Source organism: Acanthopagrus latus, chromosome 5 (genome assembly GCF_904848185.1).
Source record: "Acanthopagrus latus isolate v.2019 chromosome 5, fAcaLat1.1, whole genome shotgun sequence".
NCBI lineage: Eukaryota > Metazoa > Chordata > Actinopteri > Spariformes > Sparidae > Acanthopagrus > Acanthopagrus latus.
Window position 1 is genome coordinate 19083016 of NC_051043.1, and position 12256 is coordinate 19095271.

A 12256-nucleotide genomic window follows, 5' to 3' on the forward strand; every position below is an offset into this window, starting at 1 on the left:
CACAAGTACAGAGTGGCATCAGATGGTATCATACGAGTTTACTACTCGTTTCAGCAGAGTGCTCACTCAAAACCTTGTTCAGATCCATCCTACTGCAGGTAAGTCCTCCACATTCAATACATTAAAAAGGGTAATTTTAAAAAAATCTAGACATCAAAGATTTCTTTATTAACAATCATGGAAACATCTATCACAAAATAAAACTTTTAAATATTCCTCAAACTGTACATGGAGTAGCACAAATTGAAATGTATGCTTTACAGTCTGCAAATGCTTGTGATTGGAGAAAATTCAAGCATTACAAAAAATACTTCTTCAAACATCACCTCAAGGATTATCTTGTAACCTGTACTACGACGCGAGACAAGAAACAATCGATGCTGTATAAACTGCCGCGTCAAAAAAATAAAGAACATTTTGACAATGCTTCTGAAATGAAAGAGTGTCATCCTTAAGGCCACAGTGGATTGTAGTTCACAATGTTTCCTTTAAAAACTGTGAAAAAATTAAAACTTCTAAAAAGGAGCGCCTCCTCCCAAATGTGAGTTATCATGTACAATTCACCGAACACTAAACTGAAAGGTTTTGGCTCTGATCTGGATGTTTTATGTACAAAATGTGCACCGCTGCTGGGAATCCATATGTACACCTAACAACTTAAATATCGATTTCAACAGACAACAGAAACTTCACATGATAAAACATAGCAGCACAAACCTCTATTCCATTACAACATAATCAGAATCAGATTTTTTTTTTTTCCCTTAAACCTCTTTTGCACTTCAAGCGTTCAGGTGAAAAGAGGTTTACACATTTCCCGGCTCGACATCTGCGTACACAACACAATCTCAATGAAGTTTCTCTCTTCAGTAGTATCTTATCTCCGTGCAGTTCAGTCTACTGTTTCGTCACCGAGTAGATTTCGTCTATTTTGTCCTGGTACATCTTCACAACAATGGGCCTCCTCAGTTTCATGGTGGGTCCTGCACAGGAAGAGATGAAAAGTAGGTTATTTCAATTTAAACTCAACGTAATTTGATCCACGGAAGGTTTGAAAATGTTTCTGAGGGAGAGATTCAATTGCTCGTCACAAGAATGTTGTCTGGCATGTTGCACAGTCACACCGTGTCTGTTCACCATACGACCTTGACTGACTGCCGATCAAACATGACAGTAAGTTCAAGAATAGCTGTAGTGAATCCACCCTCATTCCTTAATAATAGTATCCTGATTCGACCTTTGCTCCCATTTTAATGCCAAAAGGAAGAGTTACAAAACAACCTCAATGACTCACCCAGTTCTCCTCCTCCAATAGAGAAGTCTCGCTCCAGTATGATCCACTTCTGGACCCTCTGGGCGTTGGACGTTGCTCTGGCGTTGACGCGCTCCAGGCCCTCCTGAATGGCCGTGTAGATAGCTGGCTCCTTATTGGCTATGATCTCTGACACTTTGGTCGATTTGACGCCGCGCTGCTGGCAGAAGGCCAAAGCCTCGGGGCTCAGCTCGTCTGTGGGCTCGCCGTTGTCGTCCACGACACACTGAGGAAGCAGAGAGAAGGGTCATCACTGTGTTGGTTGTATTTGTTTAGCAGCTGTGTGTCTGCAGGAATGGAGGTCCCGTTACTTTGAGAGTGAGCAGCATGGAGAGGAACTTGAGCTTGTCTCCCAGCAGCATGGCGTTGCTGATGATGGGCACCTCGGCCTTCAGTGCGTCCTCGATGGGCACAGGAGGGATGTTCTCTCCACCAGCGGTGATGATCAGCTCTGTGTAAAAAAGTCAGAAACTTAGTGACCTTTGTTGTTTTTGACAGAACATTTCAGAAGCTGTTCGGATGGCATCTTACCCTTGATCCTTCCTGTGATGTACAGGAAGTCGTGCTGGTCGTGTTTTCCCAGATCTCCAGAGTGCAGCCAGCCATCCTGGTCAAGAGCCTCTGCTGTTTTATCGGGCATGTTCAGGTAACCCATGAAGACGTGTCGACCCCAGAAACATATCTCTCCATTCCCGTCCTTATCCGGGTTGTCCAGTTTCGTCTTGCAGCCTGGCATCACCTTCCCACAGCTGGAAAGACCAGTCATAAGTCGTTACAGCATCAGACGTTACAGCTTCTCCTCTATTTTAACATTTAGCACACAAAAATGACTAATTTGTCAAAATTTAAACCAGCAAAAATAATACCAACACGCTGTTACATCATGCTGTAGTAACATCCACATCACAGAAGCATTTTAATAATAGCTGACGCTTTGCTCTTGACCTTGTGATGCAGTAATCTTCACTCCAGGAGATGGTGTGTGGACCGGAGCTTTCACTCATGCCGTATATCTCCATCACAGGGATGTTCAGGCTCATGAAGTACTCCAGGGTTTCCTTGGTGATGGGGGCAGCGCCTGTGAAGCAGAACTTGCAGCGGTCTAAGCCCAGCGCAGCACGCACCGTCTTAAAGATCAGATTATTAGCCAACATGAAGCCCCATGGGACCTGATTCTCCCTGTAACACACAAAAAAGTAATAGTGGAAATTTGTCAGAAGAGTTTTTAGGAATTTGGAAAAAATTGGAGGCTGAATCTCATTATTATGACTCACTTTCTTATGATCTTGGCTACAGAGTTACAGTATTTGGACAAAACGATACCATCATTAACAAACGGCACAAACAACCAACACGCTGAGTCCCTTCTGTCTCACTTGTTCATGATGCTGTGGTTGTACTGCAGGCCGATGGACTTGGCCCAGTCCGCCACTCTCCTCTTCAGTGGGGGTGCCTTGACAGCGGCAGCTCTCATCTTCTCCTGCATCTTCTCCCAAACACGGGGAACTCCGAGGAAACATGTTGGACGCGCCTCTTTCAGTGTGGTCCCTAAGGAGCCCTGTGAAGATGAATGAGGATCAGTGTCAAAGTTGGAAAAAAACTTTCATTATTGATTTCATGTTTATACAACAGAGGGCATCCTTACCTTGAGGGCATCTGGCTCTGCAAAGTAGGTCGTCACGGCATAACAAATACACATCCACATGTCGAACATCTGGGCCGCTGCGTGGCTGAGCGGCAGGTAACTGACCACCACCTCCTCGGCAGGTTTGATATTTACCACGGAGACGGCGGTGCGGGCTGTCCATGTCACCTGCAGGTGTAAAAGTGGGAGAAGAATTTTTGTAATTCAATAGTTTCTTGAATTTTTAAAATAGAGAGAAAAGCACAACTAAGCAAGCTTTAAAACCTGCGTAACTGTGTAACAGTTATTAACCTGGTCTTAATCTGGCCTGGAAAGTCCTTTCAAACGTCCTTAAATCTTATGTTTAAGAAATTGTGGGAACCCTGAATCTGCCAACAGCGTAAAGAGCCCAGAAGTAAGTTTTTATAAGCTGCCAAAGTGACAAGGTGAGCCCTTTAAGAAGACAACAGTGGATAAAGGGGTAAAGGCATTAGCAGGATGAATGGGAGACAGGAAGGAAAACCAAACATTTCAGTAAGGTTGTCAGGTCTTACAAAACTTTCTGGTCAAGCCAAAGGTAGCATGGTTCTGCTGTTCAATTTTGAATCTTCATCCATTTCAGGACATCAGCCACCAATTAGGCAGCGTAGAAGAGTCCACAACTGCAGCTTAGTAATCGATTGATTTGTTTCAGTCATTTTCCAAGCACAAGCATTCCTCTTAATCATATGTAACTATACATTTATTGTCTATTTTTTTACTTTTAGTGGAACAGAGCAAGACTTCAAGGATTAAATTTTGGGCAGTTGTGATGAGCAGTTTCATCACAGTTTTTTATATTTCCCTAGAAATAAGCTAAACAATAAATCTGAACAATATTTTGCAGATGAGCTGCACTCCTGAAGCAGTTCAATTGTGTGACGTCTAATAAAAGGGCAGTATCGTGTGTCGATAACTCACATTGTCATGGCTCAGCATGACTCCTTTGGGGTTGCCGGTGGTTCCAGACGTATAGATGAGAGTACAGCACTCGTTGGCCCGAAGGCTGTCGATCATTTTATCCAGCTGCTCCTCAGGCACGTCCTCTCCCAGCTTCATGAACTCTGCCCACTGCAGCAACACACACATTATGTTTAACATTTAAGTTAAGTCACATTGATCTTACACAAGAAGAGTACAGCAAACTATTAGATGTGATTTATGAGTGTAATCAATATGTCTGCTGAGTGAACGTACTGTATACAGGAAAGGTTCTTTCTGCTGCAGCTCCCCTTTATACTGGACAATGGCTTTCAGATGGGGTAGATGATCTTTAACCTGTTGGGAAAGACAAATTCAACACATTCAAGTCATGCGAGGACAGATTTTTCTTTGCCAATAGTTATCCGAGGCACACTGAGGGCTGGTGCTGTGATGAAGCTCCTGACCTGCAGGATTTTGTCGAGCTGTTTCTGGTTCTCCACAACCAAGACGTTGGCCTCACAGTTGGCGGCCACATACTGACAAGCTTCAGGAGAGTTGGTCGTGTAAATTCCAGTTCCTAGACCACTGCGGCACAAATCAGACACAGGAGAATAAAAAATTTGACCTGCTGTGGATTATTGCTACGTTTTGTATCAACAACTGGCACATAATTACATGCTATTTTAGATAAATAGAGATCATTTCTTTTGACTAAGCAGAAATGATTACCTACCTAAAGCAACACATCTAAAATCTAAAGTACTCAGAAACATCGACAACCAGAGGGGAGAGCACACAGTTTCTACATTAATGATTCAAACTGGTTTTCTACATATATACATACATACATACAAACATACATACTTACTACAATACAAAAACTAAAGTTTCAGCGCAAAAGCAACATTCTGGGGTATTTTAAAGTCTTTGCATAGGTGCACAAACATCACACGTCCAGTGCCAGAGAGAAGTGACTGATTATACAGACAATGTGTTTTGTTGTGTCCTTCCTTTCCTACAAAACAGTGTGAGTAGTGAACCTCACACTTGTGTCACTGAGACTTTAATCTGTTACGACACAAACAGGCGTGGGCAGAGACACACAGATGGACTTCGAGATAAACATGGACGGAGATAAATGTGCAGCGCCAGATGAAACAATGTTCAGCAGTGGAAGATCTGTAAGTGTGATCTTACCCGGCGAAGATGCTGCCGATGTCTGCGATGAACCACTCGGGGGAGTTGAATCCCAGGATCCCCACGCCGTGGTAACGCTCCAGCCCCAACTACAAGAGCACAAATCGTGTTTGTGTGTGTGTGTTTTTTTTGTTTTTTTTACAGGACATGTATCTTTACTGACACTGTGGCACAGAGCCTCTGTTAGTCTTGACCCACATGTCACAACCCACGAACACGTTCATGAAACAGGAGAGGTAACACAAGCTGTGAATTTCACACACCAACGGGTGTTAGTTACCAACAGCCTGTTCTCACATCAGAGAAGGGAAGTAATTAATATACAGTATAGTACAGTATAATCAACAGTATACAGCATTTCTTGTTCCAGTTTTTGTTTAAAGGGTCAACCTGGAAATATAACTCCTCCAGGCAAAGTCACAGAGATACAATTGTGTCACTGCACAAATATTTCCTCAGTAGTGATAGAATACTCTTGCAGAACAAGTCAATATGCAAACAAACCTTGAGGAAACTTTTAGCAGCTGCCCGGCATTGCTCATAGTATTGCCTCCATGTCATGGTCACCCACTGGCCCTCTTGTTTGGACGCCAAGGCTGGATGATCCCCGTACTTCTCCACTGTCTGCAGGAACATCTGAGGGATGGTGATGGGAGTTTCCGAGGCCGGGCCTGAGCCCTCCATCCTCAGCCTGACTGCCTTGTCACTGCTGGTGCTCCACAGCTGGCCAGCTGGGCTTAAAGTCGTCGCCACACTCGCCGTTGAAAGGGGAACCGCCTTGGGCTCTTCTGTATCGGGAAAACAGGGGCAGCTGCGTTTAGCCACTACTGCCATTACTGACTCGAGTTGCTAATTGTGCAGTGAACAGAGGAAGACTAAGCTGTCACCTGAGACAAAACAGGAAGCTGGGGACTGATGGTGTTTACCGGCCAATCAGGTTCGGGTAGGTGAGTTATATTATTATAATTAAGTAAAACAGACTTTAGGGAAGAAAGAACAAGCAAAAACGATGCTGTAAGGCTGAAATTCCCTCTGGTTATTTGCTTTTATTACTTTTATTATAATATTGTACATTGTTTTATTTTACGCTCCTGCCATCACCCTGCCTGCACTCCTGGGATGGTATTGATCCTTTTGCTCCTTTTTTAACTTTGTTTGTTCTTCTGTTTTATCTCGCTGTCAGCACAGTGCCAGCAACCGTTTAGCCCTCAGGCGTTTTATCTACTGTTACAGCTCTCTGACCTCAGGCGTCGCTTCCTGTTCACAGTGACGCTTGTGGCTCTAAGTGTGTCACTTACAGGTAACGTCCAATTTCCAAACTTCACAGAACTGCAGTTATTTCTGTGTTTTCAGGTCACACATTTCTGTCAATGTATGCACAAAGACATGCAAACAACTTTAGGTGCATCATTTCCTGGTGGTGAATCATGTGAGTTTAACTCAACAGATCTTCACTGGATCTGAAAAGGCCCACAGGGCTTTTTCCGACGCACCATTAGACCGATGCAGATTTAATTTTCTAAACACCACGCGCGCTTTCTCTACATGTTATCCCTTCCGCCAACCCGATGTAATTATGCTTTGACCTACTTCATCTTCCTTGAATCAGTTATCAACAAAAGCTTGCACAACACACACACACACACACACACACACACACACACACACACACACACACACACACACACACACACACTGTTCTTCCTTCAAGATTCAGTGACCATAAACATTGTGACTGTTGTGACAAGTCAAAAACGTTGCTATTGTCTTTGTTTTTTAAATGACTGCACTCATCTGTGCTTTGGTGTCATTTGAGGCTCGCACCACACCTGCAGCCCCTTCCAGAACGCTGCTTCAGGGTTTGTGCTGGCACCAAGCGGATTATATCACGCTAGTCTTACCTTCTTCACGCCAGTTTCTTGTTTGTTCAGAGGAATCTTGAACTTGAACTTGAAAATCTGCCAGAGGGTCTCATTAATCAGTTAGGTCCACCAAGATTTCCAGGAAACCCAATTTTATAACTTTGATTTACGTAACAATCGTTATATTCAAACTCTTTATATTTCCCTATTTTATTGCCAAAACAGGCTTTCTGAATGTTGTTTTAGAGGATTTACTGTATATTATAAACTCTAGCATTCACTGTTGCAGCTAATAAAGTAATAAAAGCTTTTATGGCCTTTTTCATCTTTTACTGTCTACTGACAACCCTTTTGTATGTATCTGCATGTGATGCTGCCTGCTAAGACTGTGTTCTTTGAATATTTTTAGAAGCCTGAGGACACAAGACTATGCAGAATTTCACAATAAAAGATGTCCGGAAAAATAAACAAAATTAAAATCTTAACATTTCTTGTCTGACAAACCCTCAGATTTGTCTTACAGCCCTGGGGGCCGTTGCTCTAGAGTCAGAAAACCAAAAAGCAAAAAAAAAAAAAAAAAAAAGCAGCTGGTATTTTTCAAAAGCTTTCCAGACTCCTGATGTTAAACTTCAGACTCTTACCTAGGGAAAGTTCTGCAAGAGCTTCATCCAGCTCTGGAGTTGTGTCAGGTTCAGCCAGTGCCTCTGTATCACTGGAAGAATGAGTCTCCTGGTCCTCTGACGCTGAAACTGCACTGAGCTCAGCTGTTGTGGCTTCTCCGTTGAGGACGACAGGGGAGTGGGTCTCTGAGTGTGTGGAGTCTGACGGACTCTGCGGCTTTTGACCGGCGAGGCTGTGGAAGTTGTTGAGAGGGCACCAATGAGCTGTATGCACAACAATCAACTTGAAAATGGTAAAAGATTTGTTTTCCACTTTGAGACATGCGTCATTTCACATTTTACATACCTCTCACAATTAACATCCATGACTTCAACACCGTTACTCTGAATCGAATCTTCTTGGAGGCTCATCTTGTGTTACCTGGAAAAACAGAGGAAAATCTTGAATGGACGTAAAGTAAAACACTCCAGATGTCCTCCACAGAGGGTCCTACGCAGAGATAAGATCATCTATTATGAAACAGCTCATTTATATGGGACTGACATTGACCAAAGTCATTGCAACAGGTCAGAGCCAATGAGTGCCATCGCTAGTTATCACGCAGAGCAGCAGCCTCAGTGTTGAAACTTTCAGACTTGTGCCAGAAAGCATTGGGACAGGATTTATTCTCTTTGCCCCACATTGTCAGAACCTCTGAGCCAAATAATCACACTAAAAGACTAAATGGCAACTCCACTAGCATATTTAATAATGTGTCCTCCTCATGTTGTGTACATGTACTGCAGACAGTGAAATAATGCCACCTAGTGTGTGTTTCACATCGCTAGAAAACTACTGAACTGTCTGTTGTGATGACAAGCTGTACCTTCAGATAACAACACTGCCAAAAGTGATCAATCAGTTCAAAATGTCAGTAGAGTTACAAGGGTAAAGCATAAACTAGTGACACATTGACTGAATCGTAGTAGATTAAGATCTGCTCATCTAGCAGAGTCCCTGGCTGACCTCTGATTTTTCAGATAACTTTGGTCAAGATTTCTGTGGACCAAAGTTCACAAGACTTACAAAACTGCAGTGTGGTAATATGAAGTGGCGAAGTCTTTGCTCTGGATTACCCAGTTTTAGATTCAAGCGCTGCAAAAAGTACATTTCAGTCTAGAGAAAGGAGACTTTACCTCTGAAAAAAAAACAGTCTTAAGTTGTATGTTCTTGTCAAACATGAGGAGAAGTCCCACAGGAAAAACTGAATATCCACAGTAAAGTCTCAGTTTGTAAAAATGACACTCATGACAACAACTCATGCTTGTAGCCATTTGTTGAGCTTTCAGCTCGAGCCAATCACAGCGGAGGGGGAGATGACCGACTCTGATGCCTCTGTTGAGCAAACAGTAAAAGTCGACGAGCCTGCTCACATCAAATGGGGGCTACAGGCTATCCATCTCTAAGTCATGTGTTTGTTTCAAACACCACACAGCACATCCCTGTAAGCTGGTGAATACAGTCTGTGTCTGTCAGCATGTAAATCCACTCAAAGTGTCCGTGGCAAAGTACTATGAATCAAACTGAAATCCCTTCATGCTCTATGATAATTAGAAAGTCATCTGACACAGAAAATGAGCTGCAGTGAATCAGGGCACAAACAACTTTCTGTGTGCAAATCCTTACACAACACATGCAGTCCTTATGGCTGTCCATGACAACAAAATATGCCCGACAAAAGTCTGTTTACACTGCAACACAACATGAAAACATTCTGTAAATGATAGCTACCTTCTCCCGGGACAGAGCTGACGTGCATCTACTTGACAATAGCTGTCAGGACAGACTGGATTCAACCTTTGCCAGCCGGTGCCTTTTGCCCCCTGAAGAAAATATCAGCCTATAGGGGAGTTGCATCAGCACACACACCCCAGGCTCCCCTGCACTCACGCCTCATCAAGAGCGATAGAGACTTACACAATCACCGTGATCACAGGCTGCCACGACCTGTTAAAGATCCCCAGGCAACTCTGACCGAAGGTCAGGGCTGTCCGAGGTGAAGAAAACCTGGAACCTGACACACATACAGACTACAGCTGACTCTGTTTGTTTACAGTAATTAAAATAGCTGACAACTGTTGGCACTGGCGACAGTCCAAACATCTACCTGTATTAAGATCGCAGGATCCTATAAAGCTTAACTAGGCCGAAGAAGGTTATATTACCCCCAAATCAACTGTCTTTATCAGACGCAAGCACAATGAGGCCTGTGAGGGACTTATGATAAACCTAGATACACCGTCTCAGGTTTATGAGAATAGATGAGACTTTGACCCGTAAAAAAAAGTTATTTAACAGCTGGACAAAACTTGTGCAACTCTCAAGAAATAACATTTTAGTCTGACAGTGCTGGAGACACCTTTAACCTCAATTTTGCGTCAATAAATCAATAAATAGACCTTGTTTCCATTTGTCTGCTAAGTAGTGTGGATCTTACTTTTTAAGTCAATGGAAGGGAAAGTTCAACCACACTCCTTAAATGACCTCTAGTTACCTCATATTCACAGTCAATGAATCACACCACCCAGTCACACCACATCTGTCCCCGTCACCCGACCCTCACTGATCTAACACCTGGGCACATGCCATCTACGGGGGATTCGATCGATGTCAGCAGTGCTCAGTATAGAGGTGGGTGGCAAGAGCGTTTTATTAGGGAGATAAGAGCTGAGATAACGCCACTGATGCACAAGACAACAAATGTACAAATGATTTTACTTTGATTCTCATGTTTGCAGTTATATTGTCTTCGTATGATTAGGGGTCTTCGCTTCTTTATGGCAGTGAGCTCACTGATTAAACGACACTGATATACTGATCTACGTGATTAGTTACATTGTGAGGACGTCCCAAACGGGGGTCTCTTTGATTAAAACTTTGGTTAGAGCCGAGGCACACCCTGTGGCGAGTCACACCCTAACAGTCACAGACAAAACTGTTCCACAATCTCAGTTGCTCCTCCTCTCGCTCTTTCATCATTACAATAGAAATCTAAATAATCAAGAGTGTAATCTTTTTTACCCAGGAAGCCCAGTATTCAATCAGCCTATTTGTCTTGAAACGACTGCGTAATGAGCCTGTGCAAATCTGCACAGACAGACCTGTGAGTGGGGCTTCCCCATTTTTTTTTCTTTCACTCTGACAACCTACAGTACAGAATACACATGACAAGTTATGGCTAAATATATGCAGTGTTGGCAATGAAGTGATACAGCTGAAGGACATTTCAAGAGCACAGTATTTCTAAATCATGTGCTGCATGTAATAAATATTACGCTGTGTGCCTTAAAACAGGGTTCTCAGTGTGAAAATGAAAGATTTTTCCTTTGAATGTCATTCAGTTTTTCACAAATATTTTTCAATATCATGTTTCTTAAGTAAATATATACTTAAAAAGGGACAGTTCAGCCCCCCCAAAAAAAACATTTGTATTCTCTTACCTGTAAGTGCTGTTTATCCCTTTAGGTTGTTAGATCGATGGTAGATTGATTGATAGATTGCTCTTAGTTGCCGAGTGCTGGAAATGTGGCGCGCAGAGACTGTATCATCTCTCGAATAAAATGGAACGAGAAAGGGCGCAGTTTCTAAAAGTGCCAAAAAATACATTTAAAAGAACTCAATAGCGGTGTCACTTTACAGAAATCAAGATCCGTTACACATTTCTTAAGGTAATACAAGGACCTTGTTGAGAGCACATTAACGTAGGAACTATTCTTTTTCATATCACATTTCAGAAGGAAGCGTGCATCAGCTTTTGTTCCGCGTGTGTCTCTGTTGGTTTCAGTTTTGGTTCCTGTTCTGCTGCGAGTAATAGCAGCATTAATGTCTATATTTAGCTTGTTTGATCATTATTAAAGTGCTACTCCAATGCACTGGAGCCTCTCCTCCATGAGAGAGACACACGCTTTCTTCTGCACATGGATATTGTGTAATTCGGTACAGAGGGACTACTGTCCATATGAAGCTGCTTGCACCAAGTTCACCTCAAAGTATCGGGGTCATGACTTCTAGAAAGAGACATGGCTGTTGCGTTTTTCAAATGCATTTTTAGTGCCATCTAGTTACTTTGTCAGAGAAAAGGCAGGCGACTCACACTAAAACGATCTAGATGGACAAATAGCACTGCAGGAAAGATTAAGAATGTTCATCTTTGATTTTTTGGGGGGTTAACTGTCCCTTTAATCATCATCAGATCATTTCTTGCTTAATGATTATCAGAGGGGGGTATAAAAGTGTATTGATTAAGAACAAACACACCTCAAAAGTGTTAATACTCTAAATAAAAAGTGTTCCATCTAGTTTGAATGCTTCCACGTGGAGTTACTTGATATACATCTATGTTTTATTGTTTCTGTTTGGCATTTATTGTTTGCTTCATTTTCAGGATGTTTTAATCTGTTACTGATGTGGTAATTGTCAACGACGGCTGGTATTTGTTCAGCTCAGGTATCATGATATGTGTGGTATAACATTGACGATTTGATACCAGAGTAGGTCCACGACAGAAACATCACTTCTCTAAACTTAGTGCCAGTCTTGCCAGTGCGTGAATTCATCTTTGTTTTCTACATGTCATGTCATGTCATGTCATTGTCCGTAACCGTTTATCCCTTTCCATGGGGTCACGGAGTGTTGCTG

At 42.6% G+C, this 12256-nt stretch overlaps 1 protein-coding gene across 3 annotated transcripts; it reads right to left on the reverse strand.

Moving 5' to 3' along the window:
* Window positions 1-131: 131 nt before the first annotated feature.
* Window positions 132-11316, reverse strand: LOC119019094 (long-chain-fatty-acid--CoA ligase ACSBG2-like). 3 transcript variants are annotated; one of them, XM_037097344.1, is made up of 15 exons: window positions 11059-11316; window positions 7925-7999; window positions 7600-7811; window positions 5601-5884; window positions 5097-5185; window positions 4364-4484; window positions 4173-4253; window positions 3897-4046; window positions 2958-3125; window positions 2689-2870; window positions 2258-2491; window positions 1844-2061; window positions 1624-1763; window positions 1295-1538; window positions 132-983 (listed from the first exon to the last, which is right to left on the reverse strand). In XM_037097344.1, exons 2-15 carry the CDS (start codon window positions 7987-7989, stop codon window positions 898-900), a joined length of 2274 nt encoding a protein of 757 aa, XP_036953239.1. In that variant the 5' UTR covers window positions 7990-7999; window positions 11059-11316; the 3' UTR covers window positions 132-897. The 3 variants fall into 3 exon arrangements, with proteins under 3 accessions (XP_036953239.1, XP_036953237.1, XP_036953238.1); XM_037097342.1 differs by lacking the exon at window positions 11059-11316 and adding an exon at window positions 9350-9503; XM_037097343.1 differs by lacking the exon at window positions 11059-11316 and having other exon boundaries at window positions 7925-8093.
* Between the last annotated feature and the right edge of the window lie 940 nt (window positions 11317-12256).